The sequence below is a fragment of the Rhopalosiphum padi genome, chromosome 2, assembly GCF_020882245.1.
Source record: "Rhopalosiphum padi isolate XX-2018 chromosome 2, ASM2088224v1, whole genome shotgun sequence".
NCBI lineage: Eukaryota > Metazoa > Arthropoda > Insecta > Hemiptera > Aphididae > Rhopalosiphum > Rhopalosiphum padi.
Window position 1 is genome coordinate 3,158,352 of NC_083598.1, and position 23,614 is coordinate 3,181,965.

The following is a 23,614-nucleotide window of genomic DNA, read 5'->3' on the forward strand; positions in this document are numbered from 1 at the left end:
TGCATAGAGAATATATTATATACCTATTATTATTTTATAAATTGTGTATCACTAAAATAATGTGCATTATTATGCCACATTATATGGGTCAGGTAGAATTATTTAATATGTCGATTAGTACATTTTATAGTGAACTTAGAAGTGGGGTTCGTTAACCTCGTCGAGGAAAGGGTACTCTATAGGACGATAGAACAACAACAGTATAATATGTATAAGAGAAGTGATTGAAAATAATAATAATAATAATAAGACGAAGAAGAAGAAAAAACATAATATATATAGACACTCGCCGGTAACGGATCTGCAGCAGCGGTCGTATAACATTATCATCCGGATGGTTGTTTGACGTCTGTACGCAAACAAAACTCTTTTTATTTATTCTGCGTACGTAATACAACTAGTCGTCCGGTTAAGGAAAAGCGCGTTCCAAGAAGATGGAAAAAAAATATAAAAAATAAAATGTCATACACCGCCGTCGACCGTGCATAAGTGGTCCGGATGATGATGATGCTGCAGCTATATAGTGCGCGGGGCTCTGCAATATATGTAGAGAAACACAGAGAGAAGGTCGTACCGAGTTCTTCGGTGTTAAAAAACACACACCACCACATACATAATATATATATTCGTCTCTTCTACGCGAGTTCGTATAGTTTATATAGTGGCTTGACTATATTTAGGTATTGTTTTTTCAATATACACACAAACCGTCCGCACCGCAAGTCCATATCTGACCCACTATAGAGCAGCGGCTACTGCACGGCGGCATTCGATTATTATTAATTTTGTCGCCACCGGTAATACGCGTACCTATATATATTATATATATATATATATATATATAAAACTACAAAACGCTGCAGGCCGTTGCAGCGCAGACGGATATGTACTCGCCACGGTGCATAATACTCGTATATAATAATAATTGTTGCAGGTATTATATACAGTAAGCCTATACTGCAGAGATGTATGGCCATATGGCCGGAGCCTATTGTTTAGCAAATTGTTATTGTCGTAGATCGCTGCAGTGTATGCTGTAGAGCTGCGGCTTTTGATATCAACACCTATGACCCGCTATACGCGAATCCAGGCCCGTATTTAAGCCTTAAGCGGAGTCCGGGGTGAGCGATCGCCCGCTCCCTCCGACAGAACTCGGGAGCGGTAAATTATTATTATGATATTATTTTTTATGTACGTATCTATAATACAACGTAATTAAAAAAATGTTTTGTATGACATATTATATTACTAGGTAGGTATCGATTTTTAAATGGAAATTTAAAAATTAATTGTAGCATATGTGAAAGTAAACAAATTTATAAATAGCATTATTTCTATTATTAAAACCGAGAATTATTATATGTTTTATTAACTTATTTATGTAAAAATATACAAATTAAAATTGTATATACACAATCATTAAGTCATTCAACATATTTTACTATAAACTAAATACCTATTTGTTTTTTCCAAACAATAAAAAAATACCAAATTATATGAGCATCTACCTTAATTATCAAATATAATTTAAACTTTTATTTAACTTGGATAGAGGACGTTAATCAACTATAGGATCACCATAAGTCTCGGTTTGAATCAGGACTATACCGGTTTAGAATAGTGCATCCCGATGTCGACATCGCTGTCATTGATAGTGTAGTCAGTTTTTCCTCTATAATAATATTATGAATTTATACTAGTAAATTACGTATATTTAACTTACACGGTTGCAAATATTGAATATTTTCTGCATGTTTACATTAACTATACCGAGTGTTCTATTTAACACAAAAACCTAATTATTTCAAGAACTATTTACGTTTTTGAAAATAATTTTTCTATGTTAACCTGCCTTTTTAAAATTCATTATTTCAAAGCAAAATATTTCTTGAAGTAATTCGATAGTATTATATAAAAATTGAATTTTAGACGGGTAGTTTATTAGTTATTACTAGCGGGAGTGGAGTGGTAAAGGCTTATCCCGCAAAATTGTGAGCCACTATTGTCTATTCTACTAATCTAAACTTTAAAGTTTAAATAGGTATTTATAAAGTGAAGGTTATTACTTATAAACAACTAATCAGAAATTTGATTTTTCCTGATCAAAATACTCCAGATAATATTCTGTTAAGGAATATGAGATAAAATGTATGTTGTTATTCAGAATAATAAAACTTAAAAAATAATTACTAAAAATGTTTTTTTTTGTAATAACTTAAAATGTATTGTGTAAAAGAAATATTTTCAAAAATATTTGTGTTTTCTGAAGTATATATATCGTTGAATGAATCACTCCGTATAAATATAATAGGTATTCGTAGGCGTTTATCGTAGGTAGTTTATTATTGATTTATTAAAATATATCATTAACGGAAAACAATTTAAAAAAAATCCATGACCTAATCAGAAGCTGCCGCGAGATAAAATATTTTAATTAATTAAAAAAAAAAAGTTTTTAATGTTTAAATATACCCGATTTTTAATTTTTAATGAAATTTAAGAATTTGATAACAAACTCAATCAATATTTTTCGATTAATTTATATTTACAAATAATTATTAATACTTAAATTATGTATTATAAAATGGAAAAATCATAATATATAAATATTAAAAGTCAAACGTTGGACGAAAAGCCGTTTTCGTTATATTGTATCATATTATATAGTATTATAAATATCTGTACAAAACAGTTTTTTTTTTTTTAATAATATAATAGATCGTTCATTTATGTGGTTTACAGTCTACTAAACATATAATTAAAGTCTGTAGACTGAAGTGCGAGTAATTTGTAATTAAACAATTCTTTGAAAATGTTTAAAATATATTGTATAGGCTATATTGTTATCAAACTTTTAAACAAATATAATTAAAATATATACTTTTTTTTTAAACAGGAAACAACAATTCATCCAAATGGATTCAAATAGACAGTAAGTCACGTCAATGGTTCGGCGCCACCGTAAGGAGCTCCGGAGACAATGGAGTAGTTTTGGTAAATATTAAACATTCGTGACTATTAACAGTATTAACAGTTTAACTACCTACTTAATATATTCAAAGCCCAAAGGGTGTGTACAGCGTTTTATTATTAGATTGTTCCTCATTAGTTAATTCAATTGTTTACTCTTTTTTTCGATTATTCGATTAAGTTCAATTTACTTTTTCATACCAATTACCGGTACCTAATCAACTTAAAATGCTATCTCCTTTTGTCGTCGCATTCACATATTCAGTCATTCAACACTCCGCAAATGTCCACAATTTCAATTATTTCGGTTATTATGTTAAAATTATCAAAATAATAATAATAATCTTAAATCTGGCGTCTTAATACTGTAAATGCATATATATGGCTTATTTGTATTTTCAGAATATTTGTAATAAAAATGTGATTTACTTTAACACGCACATTAGTATATATTGTATATTATTTTTAAGTTAATCCGTTTACATTGATTTCGATAAATATCGAAATGCAACATCCGTCGACCACCCTTTTTGTATTAAAAGTTATTACTATAACTTATATGGCTATTATACGAGTATAGTGCTATAAAACATTAGGTTTCTTTTCGTGTCACACAAAGGATGTAGGTACGTATTATATCAAATTCCGTCACGCGTAAACATAATATTATATACCAGTTTTTGTTAAACGTGTATACATTTTACGAACCCCCACGCCGTCGAATTGTGAGCGCATGTGGAAACAGTATTTCCTTTCGACTTCAATAAATCGCCCTGTAAAATGTCTGCTTCGATTTTAATAAAATATAAACCCTAATATATATTGTTCGTGTAACTACTAAAATAATCATTAATTTAAAGCGATCACCAAAAATTGACTCTCTTACGAATAAACTTTTAACATATTTATATCATATCCACCCTCGAAAATTTGCGAACGGTATATACTCGTATGTATATTGTATACACACGTTTCAACAACACAATATTATTTTGGCGTATTCGAACGTGAAGTTCACTATGTACAAATGCACCGCCACTCATCATTATTTGTCATCAGTGGATTTTATAAAGGCCATGGAATGCTAATGACTCATTAATATTTATAATAGCGCGCTGTAGGTATGGAGTGATTTATTACGAAATTTGTCATGAGTTCGGGAGGTTTCTTTCTTGCAGCGGTCGGCAGTCGTACCTATATAGGTATATTATACGTATATATATATATATATATATAATCTACTACCCGTTGGCTACTGCAATCAATCAACATCGATTTGCTATCCGAATAATTATTAATGTTTTACTCTTCTCGGCATAACGAAATTATAATTAAACTCCGCCTTATATTATTATTATTAAACACGCATCTAAATAAAACGTCGTTTCGATTTTCATTTTTAATTAAGTATAGGCTGCACGAATTCAATTTGTCTATTTATCGGCGTGGACGGAGAATCACAGGAGGTCTATATAATACTACTAATTTTCTTCGCTAATTGAGTTGTTGCTGCAGTTAAGTCCACTTCTAGCCCACATATTACATGCTTTCATTAACCTTCCATTTACGAACTAAATAAATTACATTTTATTAACAGTATAGCTATGTATACTATATTGTATTTTATGTAAATATTATATTATATATATTATATAATATAACTTACTGTCTATTTGAATCCATTTGGATGAATTGTTGTTTCCTGTTTAAAAAAAAAAGTATATATTTTAATTATATTTGTTTAAAAGTTTGATAACAATATAGCCTATACAATATATTTTAAACATTTTCAAAGAATTGTTTAATTACAAATTACTAGGAACGAATAGAACATCAATTTTAACTAAAATTCGAGCTTAATTTTTTTCTTAAACTATTTTTATACATTTTGGAATATCAAACTTTAATAATTTACTGCATGATTACAAAATTATGAAGAGTGATTAGAGGACCATTCAAGAAATAAGAATAGTACCTATACCTATTCTAGTTTCTAGGGTATAACTATATTTATAATGCTAATATCATCGATGTCGAACTTTTCGAATTTTAATTTAATAAGATCGAAATCCCATCTCTAATTTAATAATGAGACTAATTATTAATAAGCCTAAACATAAAAAAATACTTAAAAAAATACTCCAATACTAGATGTTAGCATAAATAATAATAATAAATATAATAGACGAAAATATATACATGAAAAATATTACCACATATAAATGTTATTAAATACCTACGCAGTACGCATTAATGAACATAAACGATACCGCGATTTACCTACTCATAGTGATTGCGACTTGCGAGTAACGGAAACCATATACATGGATAGTGATCACCTTGACCGTGATATAAATTCGTTGACCATGTTGTATAATTAACGGGAGGATCGCGAGCAGATCTTACATGTCATCTGCACGCCAGTCAGTTAGAAAATATTAAAGTCATCGTTGGCCCTTTTTCTCCAAGTCCATCACGCCGTTTAATTCTCGTGATGCAGCTGCTAATGTCTGTGAAGTGGCCCGAAGACTTATTTCGATCGATTTGAAAAATATACTAATAATATTACCATATTTACACCTATATATTGTGTCTTGAGTCTTTCGTTTATAAGACAAAGTCACCTCTATATCATATTTTTATGCAAGGACCTATGATTAAAATTAATAAAATATCTATATTGTTATAATTACAATTTTTTTGCCAATTAACATAAGTATATTGTAAGAATTAAAAAAAAAAATTTGCATTGATATCCGACCGATTCACGAACAAACAATAATGCAATTTCGTTTAAAAAACGTTTACCGATTATAATATCTATTTATAATTATAAGTATACCTGTTACGTATAATATCAAAATTCATAAACATTTATTCCGCAAGTGTTACGTCGTTGAAACGTACAATAATGTATTATATTATACCATATAAAAAATGTAATCACATGTAAGCGTGTATGTACCTACGTGAACCGTTTATAGTTTACAGCGAGTCAGATATTTTAGCGGTCTTATTGTACCGGCTAATTATTCATTAATAAGCCTAAGCGCAAAAACATAATATATTACAAAATAAATACCTACCGTACATTATAATGCGTGTGCTTAATACACCGAGGAATTTACAATCGTTTAAAACAATTTATACTATGTGTCTTGTGCGCGTGTATAACAGGATCGATAATTTCCCACCGTAGGCGTTTAATATAATATATTATTATCATGTGCTACGTATGTTCTGTAAGTTAAGTAAAGGTGTATGCTTTCTTTCAAACGTGTGAAGTAATTAATACCTAACACCAGGTGGCATGGAAATTCACACGTATATTTGTCTTGAATTTTATTTAAATACTATTTCGTATTTGTAAAGATAACAAACATAAACGTATACAATATAAAAATCTCGAGGCTATTTAGTATTTACGACAAAGACTTTGTACATAAATCAATTACGGGATATACTTATATATGTATAATATGTATATAGTAACTACAGTTTCATAAAAAAAGGTAAAGTTATTTTTATAGAGTTTTGTTTAATGATTTGAATGTAGTGTTTATTCGTCGATTGTTTTCACGGGATAATATAATGATTATTGCTTAGAATTGTCTTTTGTATTTATAATAACTATCAAATCAGATCCCATTGCCGACTTCTATATGTTGTTATACGCTTACCTATTGGCTATTCCGACTCCTAATCAGGAAATATTTTTTCCCGTTTAATTTTAATTTTATTTTATTTCATAATATAACGCGAACAACTGATATTTTTAAATATATTCAGTTTGTTTTCCTGTTTCCTTGCCATAATTTAATTATTAAAATAATCAGCAGTTGCAGCTATTGCAGTAATGTTGCATAAGATAGAATTCAAAAGTAGGCACTATTTGTCTTATAATTTACCATTGCAACGATTTATTTTTTACAATATACGTTTAAATAAATATTTTCCGATGAATCCAATATACTCAGTAGATTGAATATAGCATAAATAGTAGAATACATCTGCCTGGAAAACTGCACTGTCAATAGTCACGTCGAATAAAATGTTATGGTCATGTCCGAGTCTAAACCAGTCTTATTTTTCAAAGAATTAAACGGTGTGCACAAGAATGCAGCAACTATATAGTATAAATTTTCTACTGCGACACGCATCGATCTTTAGAAGGAAAAAATAGATAAGACTGATAGAAACACTACACGATTAAAAACGTATACTTTATCGTACAGCTTTATATAAGGAGGATTAATGACTATATGACGGTTTTCCGTTTTTAAATATTTTAGCTGTAGATAAATCCGATATCCGCACCGCTCTATAATGTATAATATTGTTACACATAATAATATAATGTGCACGCATCGCCATGCGTTGTCTAGGATAAATCCGTTGGGGTCTCTATCTCCACAGGTGGTTATTGTCAAAACCGAGGAGTATGTGTTTAAACACGTGATGGTTCGGAACAATCTCGATTGTCCCGATTTGGAGGCACACAAAAGATTCCGAACTCCTATAAGTCTCCTCTCTGGACCACCAATCATAAATACGTGTTACGTTCCGGATGAAAATTTCAAATTTTGTATACTGCACGCATAACAACGCCGCGAACAACGAGTTAAACGTTTATTTACATTTAGTCGCGTTTGTTTACATTATACAACGGAAAAATAAAGGGGGCGAACGGCGACGGATACGTATAGGAAATAGGAGAGACTACACCAAAATAATTGTTAACGGTCGTATTATATGGATTATTATATTATTATAATTAGATCGTCAAAATGTATGTTAATGTTGTGTATGCCGAACGTGTATAGGATATATGCATTTAAGAATCGCTGATTCAGTGCATTTTATTTGTGCATAGCTCACACTCACACACGCGCACACGGTGGTACTATACGTCGTCCGTTCGTGGCGAATAAACGATTATGAAACCCGACACTCTTGCACCGATGACCATAATATAACATAATACTATATTATTAACGTATATAATATTATAATGTCCCCGAGTACAAGAGCTACCTACATATTATAATAATGTACAACATTTTTAACGATGGACGATGTGCGATCGAATATTCGATGTAATATAGGAGATATAACATATATATGATACATAAATATTGTATTATACTGTGCGTATAATTTATACTCTGTAGGTCTTCTTATCATCATTTTATATTCTGCCGTTGTTGTATAATAAACGACGTGTGTACACACATTATAGTATGTATGTAATAAAGTCTCGACCACGGTACAAAAACCCAAAGTCTGTCTTGTTAAAGAACACTTTTATCAAGTACATAATATACTTTTACTTCTACGTGCAATAATATTACAAAATATAAAATAATAAATATATGACAAATATCAAATAGATAGATGCATTTTTATTTTTTAAACATATAATATATATTATTTGCTACTAATCTAATGAACTTATCGCTCATAGGGTGCGTGTTTATAAATATTGCAGTAAATATACGATAACAATTTGAAAATCGATATCGTTTAAAAGAATAAACTTAGTACCTACTATAATATTGCAGGCAGTTATAGTACTCGACAGATAAATATGCAATTGATATGAATAAACTATTATTCCAATGATTGACTGAATGTCTACATAAAAAAAAATTGTATTTAATATGCATTTTTTAAATTTTGAAAACTTTTAACTTCCCACTCCTGGAATACTATATTTGAAGAAAATCATAGAAACGCTTTTGGCACTCGTCTGGTAACATATAATATGAACTATATTTAATATTATACGTAGATAACGTGCCATATTATAGTATAAGCGGATATGCGTCAATTCGTCGCATCGGAATCAAATTCATTGCGTAGGTATATACTATATATATACTTGCAAAAATGGTATTGCCGCACACATACACACGCAGATGCATAGCGCATAGTATTATACACACGATATATTATATTACGCTGAATGAAACAGAACGCCGGTCGCCACGCATCCGATCCGGTTTGCACGAGGTCAGAGTGGATTGTAAAACGAGCATGTCGCACGCCTAAAGCTCCTCCACGCGCGTGTATGACGTTAAGACGACGTAAAAGGCGATTTTTTTTCCTGTACACCGCTGTCCATTGTATTCGATACGTTTACTCACCCGCGGTGTACAGAAAAATCCGTATTTAAATATAAGACGCAAAAAATAAATAAATAATAATAAATAAAAACCAATAAATATTACAACCGATGTGTACATATAGTGCGCGCAGAATACCTTTTACTCGTATACGTACGTTTATATAATACGTATAACCGCATAACATAATATAATATAATATATATAATATGTAAACGTAGTCGAATACGCCTCGCGATCGTGTGCGGTTTTGAAAAAAAAAAACATATACGACTCCTAGTGCGGCTTAAGTTGATATATAAGTCGTGGTTGTCGTGCAAACAATATCCGCTAGATATATAATAATATTATGACCCCCCGTCCACACGAGACTTGTCGTATTGTGCGGTATACAGCCGCTGAACACCGCGCGCAGTAGGTACCTACCTTTATTATATATTATTCACATTTTCTGTTGCCGAGGACACTGCAGCAGTCTTGCCGCAGAAGTCGGTCTGCGCGACAAATTGTCGCGTTCGATTTGATTACACGCCAATGAGAGTCAACTGTACGGTGCATATAAAAATCACTTGCGTATACGGTTCGTGCCCGTGATATGTATATATATATATATATATATATGCCTGGCTACATCCATATATAGGTTTTACCGCCAGCCTGTATAGCGAACGCAACAATCAGCCACAATATATGGTATTTGACCTATAGAAATGCCCTTTCGCGATCCCGCGACATAGGAGAAAACTGCAGAAGCTAGCAGGGGAGAAACACCTACTTTATATTTATTAAATTTGTTTTTTCACATGAAAACCAGCCAACTTTTTTTCCATGTAAAATGTTAAAAGGAAGATTTGTTTTTTAAATCTGATGTGTCTAAATCAAAATTTGGGTGAGTCATTTTTGAGTTGTTTGACTTGGTGTACTAATAACAGAATATTAGGGTCTTGAAAATTATAGTAATTAATAATTAATAATAATCTATCTACGTTTTATACTCTTAAAAATAATCTGTGTACCTATAATAAGTACTAAATTAAATATAACATAATAAATAATAATAATATAATAATATATAGCTATTTTTTTATTTTTATAAAATAGTTGAGAAACTACTAATTTGAGTTTTGATTTGTATACATCAACCGATTTTAAAAAAATTATTTATTCTGTTTAATAATTTATTAATTTACAATCAAAATTGTTGGTTCTTGTTTAAAAAAATAAGATAGTGTGGCAGGACACTTTTTAAATGGTATATAAAATCTAAGTATTTAAAAATATGGTCATTTAGACATTAAGTATTTAGAGCACGTAAAAATTTCAAAAATTATAATTATAATAAATTAATTACTACACAAAACATGAAGGTGAGTAAGTAGAGTATGCTAACGAATCAACCTTTACATATATATAAACACCAAAATGTTTTCATTTGAGACATCCCATTAAGTTAAGTACATCATTAAGTTTTACATATTATATAAAATATAATTAGCTAGATATCATGTTTTATCACAAATTAAGTAAATATATCATCTATGGTTTATACCTACTTAAAATAAAGTTCCTTTACCTCAATAAAATTACCCAAGTTGCATCCATGTCTGACAGCAATTCATAACATATAGTGATATAACAGCTGTAACGCCTGTAACAGTCATCGACCACTTAAATGTATAAAAAATAGCAAATACTTAATATCAATGATAGGTTTTACGTTTCATGAATATATCTATACACAATTTACAAATTATTTAGATTTAATAAATAATCTCATAAACTATCTCGTTTTAAAATTTTAAATCCATTCACATACATTATTTTAAGCACTTTTAAACAGTTTGATTTTTATTTTGGCATTTTATCAAAGTCTAAAAACTCGATCACTTTGCTGATGTTTACCTACGTGGTTATAAGTTTATGACTTTTACAATAAATGTGTTAAAGCTTTATATTTACATTTTATTTTCAAGTTTTTATAAGTTATGGACTGTAAATCATTGGAGTGAGGTTTAATTTAAGACCGTATTATAAATTATAATATATAAACTAAAAATACACATATCATATATGTAATAAGACTAGCTATATATAATAACTAATAAATAATAAGATTCATAAGATTCAATAACGATAACGAATTACAAACTTGATTGATAATAATTTAAAAATATATTTTATGATGTACAATCTTTAAAAATAAAATCATGATGCTGCATGACTGCAACTCTCGATAATTTTTCGATGATTTCCCGATTGTATATCAATTAAAAAGTAATTGCTGATACAGTAAATTCAACACTAACCCTAATTTTTTTTAAACATGGACGATTAATATAAGCAATGCTTATTAAGCATATATTAAGGACAGGATAACCGGATGTGCAGAAACACCCACTCGAATATATTATATATCGCATACGATTTTGTCGAAGAAAAAAGGCAGAGGTCCAAATTTAGAAATGTCTGGCTCAAAGACGATTTAGTTACAAATAATATGTTACAATATTATAATATGTAGTATATATGATGTTGTTGATCACTCATGTGACCGGTTTATATCATCACGGATTACCCTACGCGTATACTCTACAAAAAATGCAAACTAAAATCGAATTATGTTAATATTATTGTTTATTATATTGTACATATAATATAATGCAATTAGTGGGTTCTGATCATGACGCGATCGAATAACGGACAAGATATTGAAAAAAATGAAATACATGGTGTTCTATAAAGAATCTATGAGTTTCCAAAAATCATAACTTCGCAAGTTTGGTTACAGTGTTCACTATTATTTGTTAAATAAACCAGAATGAGTCTCTATTTTTCTTTACTTTTGCCAAAAAGTCTTGAATAACTGAGAAAAAGAATCGAAATGGCTGTCGGCTTGATTACACTTAAAACATATTAGCCAAGATTCAGCCAAGTTTGGTTATCGTTACGATCTCATAACTATCGATGATACATTTTGAATATTTGTGAAAATAAAATAATGTAAAAGAACTTGATAACTTACAGTTTTAATTGATATCTGCTTCAGTTTTATAATTAGATTACCACTGATTACATATTATTATTTATAATCAATTATCAATAGTAAAACTTTATCAAATATATCATTTTGAAGTCTTAACATTCTTTATGGAACATTCTGTATATAATATAAATATATGGGTACCCACTAATGTATATTAACAAAAATAAATCACAGGTCAACTCTCAAAACCTAATCTACCTGCAGGGCTGCTAGCCATACGGCTATTTACTTATACCTGCGCCGATACGAGCAGTCTGGCTCTGGTACTAATTTAATATACCTACCTATATAGACACAGATGACTCGCATGATGAATGACGCGCCTCCACCGCCGACGATGGACAGCGGAATGGCGGTTCGCCTACGCGAGAATAGTATATTTTGTAACTCATGAAAAAAAAAAAAATTAAAATTATAGTCGAAACGCGTGCGTGGAAGTCGATACGAAAAAAAAACTTATTATTATCATAAACATCGTTGTTGTACACCTATTCTTGACGGGGGGGAAATTTAAGCGAGAAACCCCGACGTACCCGTTTGTGCGCGGGAAGTCGAATACGACGTAGGTATACTCGTATATTATAATTTATAATAATATTGCGTTATCGAAAACGGCTTTAAACGCACACGATTGTCTCGGTCACGAAGAAGTAGCACTGTTTTCCAAGATATTATAATATATAGTACGGAGCGACCACATTAAATAATATATGTGTGCATTAATTATCATATTGTATATTGTGTAGTGTGTACATAAAATAAAATTGGATGTATATAATATTATTACCCATATTAGAACGATATGTTTTATTTTATTTCGTTCAGTTTGATTTTTTTAGTCTTCGGCATACGCATTCATAAGTATAACGCGTGGCATACAAATATTTCGGTTTTTCGAGTTCCTAGGTCCTACATACAGTTTATATAAGATTCTGAGCGAAGAGATGGATGCATCCGTGTCTTTAATGACAAAATTTTGTGCTTTCTTATGTCCATGTTAATTTTTATTGGTAGGAGGAGTTAGCCGATATCTACTCCTCGTGCTGGTCTGTTTGTTTCCAGAAACTTGTAAATTATAGACGTATCGTACTTTAAAGATTTAATTTCAATTTTCTCTTTTTTTTGTACACTGCGTTAATAAAATACCTAAAAAAAAAATTCTAATTCAATTTAATTTTCATTTATATCAATATTGATTATTTTGTTATACTTAATATAAAAAGTATATCAACGCTAGATCTGCTTAAAACTCTCACCAATTATTTATTATATGTATCACAAAATACAGATAGCATTAATTTTTCATAAGATTTGAGCATTTTTTTATAAGCTTGTTATAGGTAAATGTATCTATCTAGATTGTAAAATGTTGATAATTGTAGATACTTATTGATTTATTTATTGTAAATATTTAAATCCTGAATTTTAAGCGACAGCAGTACACAGTCACATACTCACACGTGAACCAAATCGAAACCAAAAATAACATTAATAACAACATGAACACACATTTTTTATTGAAATTCAAACACTGAAGGGAAAATATATTTAAAATAGTATCTATTTATAATAACTGCGACTACACATTCAAAGGTATAACGTATAAATGATGCGATTTATGTGTTCGAGGAACTTAATATATATATATAACTATATAAGTATTAAGTATATTAAATAGGCAATAGCATTCCATTGTAATGGTTCATGAATAACAACCATAATATCTTTATTATCCCAATGACTCAATATTATTAATGGCTTTACTGAAAATACGAAATGCGCGTTAAATTGTACTTATTCTATTATACATACCCATACGCGTAGTATATACACTGCATTAGCTGCATTTTCTTTTTAACGAAATATAATAATCTAAAAAAAAGTTACATCGGGCGGCATAATTGAGATAAAATAATTTTCGTAATAAATGGTCTTGTTCCGTATTTGTAACGGTCGATTAATCAATGTCTTCAAATCTAAGAGCTACTTGGAATGAAAAAATAATACATATAACGAGACCATCATTGTTACACTCGTACATCACACGTTCGTCGTCTCTGGATATGTACTATACTAATTTGTCTGTCAGTTAAGGCACGACTGAATGGAATCAAAAGACCGCAATTATTTCCATAGTCATCGGCGAGAAACTGCGCGCGCGTTATAGTTAGATCACAGTCATAAAAGGGAACAGGGTGATGAAAAATTGAGTTTACTAAAAGAAATTCGTTTGTAGTAGATGCACCTGTTTTATTTAAATTCGTTTTAGATTCTGAGCGGAGCGATTAAAGTAGAAAAAATATGCTTTGATTTTCAGCTTAAATATTTTTTCTAGTGAGAAAGTGAATCTAGTTGATACTTTGAAAAGATCGAAAGTAAAAAATTCCCATAACTTTTCTTAATAATTAAGAAAAAAAAAAATTGGGATAAACGGGAATTTGTACGTAAAATTAGTAGATTATACTTGTAGTTTAATTATAACACTTATACTTCATACCAATTTATTTTTTATGTAACTACATTTTAAAAATGTACTCTTTTTTTATATTTCAGGCCTGCGCTCCGAGGTATGTCTATTTCACTAGCAATGGCAACAAAAGAGAACCTGTGGGTTCGTGTTACACCACCTCAGACTTTACGACAGATTTCGCTGAGTATTCTCCGTGTCGAACGCGTAAGTAAATTAAGTTTGTTCTATTGAAATATCAATGAAATAATCAAGAAAGCTAATATAATGCTATAAAATCAACTTAAATGTTTATAATATAAGTAATTGTACGATTTAAAAAGAAACAAAAAAACCATTATAAAAGAAAATTGATTTAAATTCTTATCTTATATATATATATAAAAAATATTTAAATTAATAAAATTGTGTCGAAGACAAATTTATCATATAATATAAATATAGTTTCACTAGTATATCAGTACAATTTTGTTAAGATGAACAAGGATAAGTTAGTTTAAACTAATCGTATATGTAATATGTTATTAATTATGTCGAACGGCATTAATACCAAGTTTTGAGTAAATTTGACCTAAACAATATTTACTTATTTATTTATTTTCCAACTATAGTTTAACAATTTATAAGAGAAAAAAAATTTACATTGCAGAAGTTGGTCACTTCCAAATCATTGGCTGTACGGAAGTGAGAGTTATTAAATAAATAATATTAAATTATACAATATACATACGTGAAAAAAGCATTAACAATAAAATATAATAACAATGATATGATAAGGTATGATCTGAATTAATAAATAATAATATTGGTTTGTAAATTTTAAAGAATATAAGTAACAAGATAAATGAGAAATTACTCGAACGACATCAATGTTTGGCTATGGATTACTTTATATTTTCATTTAAGTTGCATAATGTGTATGCGTTTATTGTTTGTCTTCGCCATTTAATAATCATGATTTAACAATAACGGTTAAATTAAACACGAAACCCCGAAACAATAATCGTAATAATTTGCTGAATTAATATTTTTTTTAAATAATGTATTGTCGTTTATTTTGAATTTACATTACGAATATCGTATAAGGTATTTATGAATGCTTGTACAGCATATATATACGAGATTTATTGTTATTTATTATCATATTACATTACCCAGTAAAACAATTTCAGGTCCTAAAAATATTATTACACATAATATATTGTATGATGTACCAATGCATTCTACATTATTATGCGCATATATCGTGTATTGAATTAACTTTAGTACTCTCATCTCTTAAATGCAAATAAAAATCATCGTATCGTTTTCGACATACAAAACAGTATTTTAAAGTTAAAAATTAAAAAAAATTTTTATAGACATACTATATTAAATGGGTCAGATCTATAATAATAACAACAAAATAATATATCAGTCTCATATTCAAGCGCTCGCGCATACACGCACACACACACACACACACATTCATACACAAATATACGAGTATTATAGTGATTTAGAGTGAAGTCTACTATAATATATATAGTATATATTATCTATGTGTTGGTCTGTTTCAGGGAATTGGGGTCACCATAAACAGGGTACTTGCCAAGCTGGACTCGGGGCATCTGTTTCTAAGGTAATTCAAGTATATATTTAAAAACCCGAGCTTTTGAAAACACTACTTGGCTTTGGTCTTCAAACCGCATTTAAATAGGTTGTTTTCACTTTATTTGTTTGTTTTTTCTTTCTTCCTATAGGACGGAAAGCGATTATTCATTGGTGCCGTCGGAAGTTGGTATTGGCAAGGTGAGACAATTTCTTCCGAATTATTTTAAAATGTGATAATGTATGCCTACTATGCATATACAAATAATATATACATATATACGTTCTGAACATAAAATAATATAAAATTAGTCGTTATAAACGCCATAGTATAATTATTCATTTTATTGTTATAAGTTATAATTTTGTATATCACAGTATGTACCTTTATGTAAAATTGTATTTTTCCTATGCCTGCAGGTTATTAGAAAAGATGTGCCTCCTATGCATGCACTGTTAATTTCACAATTCGGCATGTAGTTTATGTTATTGCTTTATGTCTGTATTTTTGGGATTCGTAACTACATACTCGTAGTATACGATCCTGGCGAAAACACTATTTATCATTCCTAAATAATTATTACTGTTTGCGGGAAAGACAACAATGTGCATTTTTTTTACATCTACCGAACGTTTTGGGCATGTTTGATTTGTCGGGGCGCTTTTTTTTTTTTACTTTTTTCGGATGTAAAACACACTGTTTTTAATGTTATTTGGCAGGCCAATTATACTCAGTCAATTCGTCAGCTCGATTGCCGTTTTTACCGGCAATACAATATATCATCGACGACATCGACGAAGGTAAACACGTGTTGAAAATGAAAACGGAACTACAAATATATACCTATATACGTATATACTCCCTCCGGAAGTCATTGATGACATATATTAACCCATTACAATTTAATCGCGGGGCTTGAAATTATAACCCATGAACATAATAATATAATGTATTTAAATAAAACGATTAACGTTTTAATTGAGTCCTTTTATTTTTTAATCATATAAATTCAGTATACCTTTAACGTCTATTAAACTATTCATTTATTTTAAAATATAAATAGATAAACCACTTGGCAATAAAAACAGAATCGACATTAAATTGTTTTTGAATATATTTATGGTCATCTACATACTTACGAGTATTATATGACATCATATTTTTTGTAAAAAGTTCATTTCAGCCATATTTAAATGCTTTAATTTAATTTAAAAGTTTAATTACGTTATTCATTAAATTTACTGTTTTCAATGATTTTATTATTGTTCAAAGTATCTAAATAGTTAAATTACTATACCTATTATAGGATTATATTAATGAGGGATCGTAAAATGATTTTTTTTTTACAAAAAAAAAAAATCATTAATCGTAAAGTAAATTTCAAGCCCAGTTTAATTGGCATGATTAGGATGTGTCGGGAAATTGCATTTTTGTAGAAATTACTTGACGCTTTCCTGTTTCGCTTTGCTTTGGTCACTATACTAATGTTTGCTGCTTATTGCCTGTGTTCATTATACTAATCTTTACTACTTTTATTTAGTTTTTGTTAAAATGTTTAATAATTTATAATATTCCAGAGAATAAAAATGAAATAATAATATTTTAATCCAAATAATTCCTAATGACACACTTAAAAACACGCACCTAATGGGTACAGGGTGTTTCAAAAAACCATTCAAGCATTTATGAACTCGCAAGTTTTATCTTTCAAAGCCAAAAATTAATTTGAAAAATAATAAAATAAAAGACATAAATGTTTGGAAAAGAGTTTAAGCGAACGTTCTATAAATAGTCTATATGGTAGTTTTGGAGACAGGTGTACTGCTGATGACAGATGCTCATTAGAGTAACACGTGCAACTGCAGTAGATGACAACATCCGATAGACACTCGAAAGTCGAAACATCCTGTACCAAAGAACAAATATATTAATTCACTTAAAAATAAAAACACTAAATATATACATTAGTACATTACTAAATAGGATAACAAAAAATAAAGGTGGATTAAATCGTTTTTAAGAAAAAATTTAACTTTTTTTTAACTCACTAAGCTTGGAGAAAGGCGGATTATCGCAAGATCTAAAATGAAAAACTATAATAAGAGTTTATATTTTATAGGCCAATTTTACTCGCAAAACTTGTATAGTCGACCGGATGTACTTTCGACCAACGAGGGACCGCCAGCAGACGACGATTCGTATCTCGGGTATTCGGTTGCCGTCGGTGCTTTTGGATTTGGTTCGGAATCCGGCGCTGCCGTTGGAATGCCTAGGGGCGCAGGACTTTTTGGAAAAGTAAAATTCAACTACCATAACGGTTTTTAATTTGAGATCAGTGATATTGATTAAATATGTACAGGTCCTTTTATATTCCACCGACCTAATAAATTTGTACAACATCACTGGCGATCAACTTGGTGCATATTTCGGTTATTCGATTTGTGTGTCAGACGTAGACGGCGATGGTGGCGACGACATAATTATCGGTGCACCGCTATACAGCGAGTTTTCCAAAAACGACGGATCCTATGAGACTGGAAAAGTTTACGTGTACTTGAAAAAAGAGGTACACGATAATAACAATGCATTTATAATTCTTACTTTAATCAATTTTATGATATTACATTATTTTAATATCGTAATATCGGTTGTTGTCTTACACTGATCGCTTCAATTTATAAGTGATAATTTTATAAAATAATTGATAATTCGTTAACAATTAAAACTATTTCTTATTTTAATTTATAGTACGTATAGTTACTTATAAGTTATAGTTAGTAAAAATAAAAAATTCTGATTTTTGAAATAGCGTACCTATATGAAGTAATTTTGTTTAAGTTTGACGAAATAAATATTTAATTGTTCGAAATAATACATCAAATTAATGTACTAACTATTAATGTGTTTATACATAGGGATATAAATTTTACGAACGGAACACAAGAATGGGATTTAACTCAAAATCTCGTTTTGGACTTGCTTTGAGTAACTTAGGCGATATAAACAAAGATGGATATGGAGGTGAGTTGTTCATTGATTTTAATTATCATTATCGAATAAATTATTAACATAAAGTAATTTACAAATTCAGATTTTGCCGTGGGTGCTCCGTATGACGGACCCAATGAATTGGGCGCAGTATACATATACCACGGAACTAAAACTGGCGTTCGGGAAAAGTATTCTCAAGTGATCAAATCGGAAGACGTATCCGTTGGAGTGAGACCTATATCGACGTTTGGTTTTTCGTTGTCAGGCGGAACAGACTTGGACAACAATCAGTATCCAGATCTGATTATCGGTGCTTACGAATCAGACATAGCTTATTTCATGAAATCTAGACCCGTAGCTCAAATGACCACGTCCGTATATTTCAAGTCTGAAAATAAGCAAATAGCGCTGGAACGTAGAGAGTGTACGACCAGAGACGGTACTCTAGTCCCGTGTTTATTTTTGTCCACTTGTTTACAATATACGGGAATTGGCGTCGATGATCAACTGAGTAAGTAAACGGTAGATATTAATAATATAAACATAAAAAATTAGCGTATACAAATATTACTGATGATTTATTTTTGAAGATATTGAAATGCAACTGATACTGGATGCTAAGAAACCAAAATCTCCAAGAATGTTCTTTTTATTGGACGAAAACCGAAATGTATTGAACCATAGTTTAACGTTAGATAAGAATGATCAATCTTGTAAGACATTCAACGTTTACTTGAAGGTATATTAGGCTTGAATAATTTTTTTAAATATTTTTTTCAAATAAAACTACATATTTTTTTTAATTTTAGAACAATGTTAGAGACAAGTTGACGCCATTAGAAGCAGAGTTGAGATATAGAATTATTGAGGAGAATAGAAAATTTACTAGAACTCTAACACCTGTAATAGATCTGGATAACGAACTATTTGCCGTCTCTAGAGACTCTATAAGTATACAAAAGAATTGCGGAGGAGATAATATTTGCATACCAAATCTTCGACTTATTGCTACACCGTAAGAGCACATTACTAAAATGTTTTTGATTAATTTTTATCAATTGTTTATTATTTGGTTTTAGGGACTCCGAATCTTTCTTGCTAGGTTCAAATAAAAAATTAAAAGTTGACGTTATAGTACAAAACGAAGGTGAAGATTCTTTTGAGACCACTTTTGACATGACTGTACCCCCAGGCATCAATTATGTAAAAATAGAAAGAGTAGATAATAATGAAAACGATATACCTGTACAATGTTCAGCTCCATCAGAAATTACAAACAACACTTTACATTGTGACATTGGAAACCCATTGCCCCGAGATAAAAATGTTAGTTACATTTATAACTAATAATAACTATATTTTATACTTACACATTTTTAAATAGAATAATAATATAATATTTAACGATTTGCTATTTATTAATTAAATATTTTTAGGTACAATTTAAAGTTGTTTTGGAACCATATCAAACTACTGAAACTAAGGCTAAATACGAATTCAACATGGTGGTGAACAGCACAAATCCAGAACGTTTTGATTCCATATCAGATAACACCAAATACTTAGGGGTACCTCTTTGGGCGGAAACCGATTTGATTATTGTAGGATCGTCAAAACCTGTGGACGTACATTATAATATAACGATGGAAGAATCTCTAAATATTACCGACGAAAAGCAAATCGGCCCACAAGTTATTCACATATACGGGATTCGTAATAAAGGTCCTTCAGATATATTAGAAGCTGAAGCTTATATTGACTGGCCCATGTTCACATTGGCAGGTAAATACATTTTAATTTAACTCTAAATTGACCGAGATATAAATATATATAAGTACATATAAAATATGAAATTTAACGTAAATTAATTTTTTTCGTTTAATTGTAAAAACAAAAATAAAATAATTTAGTTTAATAGAAATTTTTTATCATAGGAGAACCACTGTTATACTTACTTGAAATGCCCGAAACAAATGGACAGGTAAAATGTGAAGCAATTGAAGAAATTAATCCATTAAAATTAAATGTAAGTATTAACTCGACGAGTATATAAACAAGTACCCACTTATCGGTATTAATATTTTTTTTATGCGTTTACAGATCGATCGTAAAAGGAAATCGTATTTTGAATCGAGTGGTTTAATCTCTAGCGGCTCAGGTGCGTCGGTCACTGTTAAGGGTTCAGAAAGTACTAGTTCGAGTTCTGCAGGTGCGGTCGTTACGAAAATCAAAACGTTTGCGGAACTGACGGAGGAAGAAAAAAGACGTTTCATGGAAATCCAAAAGAAGGAAGAAGAAGAATCGAAATTGCAGTGGGGAGACGGTTCGTACGAACAAAAAATTCGATACCAAAACTCCAAACACGAATCGAGCGGAACGACAGTGAACGGCGGTATAAGCCATAGTCGTAATGAGGGTTCCGGAGCGACGGTCGTTACCGACGTCAACCGAGGGCCAAAATTCATGATTGGATCATCGGAGAGCGGCGGAGGCGGAGGCGTAGTCCACAGCGAGTATTCGGGATCGAAGTCAACGAGCGTGGTGACCGGTGGTCAACGTGGCAGCGAAGTATCCGGCACTTCGGTTGTTACTAACGCAAACCGAGGGCCGGCGTTCACCGTCGAGTCGTCTGAAAGCAATGGTGGCGTAGTGCATAACGAGTACGAATCGAAGTCCTCTTCTTCGGGTTCCGCGGGTGGCGCGTCGAGTACGCAGGGCAACCATTGGTCCGTGGCCGGTGGAGCGGAGAGTGACTCCCGGTACGGTTCATCGTCCCGCGGTGTGTACGGCGCCGCTCACTTTGACGAGTCCGAGTCGTCGTCAGGCGGTTCGACTTTCCAGATGGGTGCGTCGTCGTCCGGGGGTACGTCACGCGTCGAGACCGTGAACACAGATTCTCGTTTTGCGGGATCGTTTGAAAACAGCGCCGGATCGGAATCCCGTGGTCAGTCGTCCGTGACAGTCATCCAGAGCGGATCGGAAGCACGCGGCGGATCGAAAGTATATAGTGGATCGGAAGTACGCGGCGGATCGGAAGTATATGGTGGATCGGAAGTACGCGGCGGATCGAAGGTATACGGTGGTTCGGAAGTACGCGGCGGATCGGAAGTATATGATGGATCGGAAGTACGTGGCGGATCGAAGGTATACGGTGGTTCGGAAATACGCGGCGGATCGGAAGTACGTAGCGAATGGTCGTCCGGCGGTCAATCGTCAGTGAATTCGCACGGCGGAGCTAATGGTTGGGAAACGTCTAAGTCGACCGCCGAATCACGAGGAGAAAAATGGTCCCGTGACAATGGGGTCGGCACACAGTGGAATCAGGGCAGCAGTGGCTGGCACCAGGGCGCTAAAAACTTCACAAATTTCCGGGAATCAGAAAAAAGCCACGTAGCCAACACGACGTGGGACGACTCTACAGGCGGTGGTATGCCTAAGACGTACGTGACGGACCGATGGAGGACCAACAACGACGGAGTAGTGCGCAACGGCAGTTCGTCGCACGTCGTGGACGGTGACGCGTTGGACTACCGTGACGCTGCGGTGCGCAGGATGAACATGGCGGCGGGAACGGGCGGCGTGACCAACGTCTTGGGCGGTACGACAGGCGACGACAGTGACCTGTCGATCAGCCTGACCGGCGGCGCTGCAGTCACGGAAAGGCAGAACCAAGGATTCAGACAGACCAAAGTGGACGAGTCGGAAACGGTGCAAAGGTGGCGGACGGTAGACGGAAAACTGTACCGCGCCAACGCGGCAGGCACATGGGACACGTTGCACATGACTTCCGACGGTAGTGGGTCGACAGACGTGTACGAAGCGCAGGATTTAAGTCCGCAAAACTACGTCAAACCGACCGACGTCGACGGCAAGTTCAAGCTGTACACCCGGTTCCGGAGGGATACGCAAACCAAGCGGTGTGGACCCACGAGGTGCGTGACCGTCAAATGTAAGATTGGACCACTGTCCAAGGACCAAGAGGTGTGGCTGTCGTTTAGGTCCAGGGCTTGGGTCAGCACTCTGAAAAAGGTATTTATTGATGATCGACATAAGTACCTATTTACTTTTTTACATTTAAAACTACTATACCTGACAATGCAAAGGAACAAAGTACCTTTACTTCAAACCTGGCATAGGTACCTGTTACACGGCTATAATATATTTGGTTTCCATTTGCAGGTGGCGCTCAACAGACCGGTGACGCTGAGTTCCACGTTATCCGCAAAAGTCACGAAGCTACAATACATCGGCAAGCCGGAAAGTAAACTCGCCCAGGTCAGGAGCTACGAAGTGTTCACGGAAGTCATCCCTCGAGACCTGGCTGTTAAACCGGACATCATTCCGCTTTGGATCGTTGTCTTGGCCGCCGTCGCTGGAACGGCCATCCTGTTGCTGCTCGTGTACCTGCTCTACAAGGTAAATTTCGT

At 32.3% G+C, this 23,614-nt stretch overlaps 1 protein-coding gene across 2 annotated transcripts in view; it reads left to right on the plus strand.

Moving 5' to 3' along the window:
• LOC132922453 (integrin alpha-PS2-like) overlaps nucleotides 1–23,614 on the plus strand; it is a 69,438-nt gene that overhangs the window by 44,801 nt on the left and 1,023 nt on the right. The window contains exons 4-19 of one of the 2 annotated variants that reach the window (XM_060985988.1): nucleotides 2,897–2,994; nucleotides 14,692–14,812; nucleotides 16,165–16,226; nucleotides 16,348–16,396; nucleotides 16,916–16,996; nucleotides 18,316–18,491; nucleotides 18,556–18,762; nucleotides 19,112–19,217; nucleotides 19,288–19,698; nucleotides 19,778–19,926; nucleotides 19,997–20,202; nucleotides 20,267–20,513; nucleotides 20,624–20,969; nucleotides 21,122–21,213; nucleotides 21,288–23,216; nucleotides 23,367–23,603. In XM_060985988.1, coding sequence (XP_060841971.1) covers nucleotides 2,897–2,994; nucleotides 14,692–14,812; nucleotides 16,165–16,226; nucleotides 16,348–16,396; nucleotides 16,916–16,996; nucleotides 18,316–18,491; nucleotides 18,556–18,762; nucleotides 19,112–19,217; nucleotides 19,288–19,698; nucleotides 19,778–19,926; nucleotides 19,997–20,202; nucleotides 20,267–20,513; nucleotides 20,624–20,969; nucleotides 21,122–21,213; nucleotides 21,288–23,216; nucleotides 23,367–23,603 — 4,517 coding nt within the window. The remainder of the gene's footprint in view (nucleotides 1–2,896; nucleotides 2,995–14,691; nucleotides 14,813–16,164; nucleotides 16,227–16,347; nucleotides 16,397–16,915; nucleotides 16,997–18,315; nucleotides 18,492–18,555; nucleotides 18,763–19,111; nucleotides 19,218–19,287; nucleotides 19,699–19,777; nucleotides 19,927–19,996; nucleotides 20,203–20,266; nucleotides 20,514–20,623; nucleotides 20,970–21,121; nucleotides 21,214–21,287; nucleotides 23,217–23,366; nucleotides 23,604–23,614) is intronic. The other variant, XM_060985989.1, reaches the window with a different exon arrangement.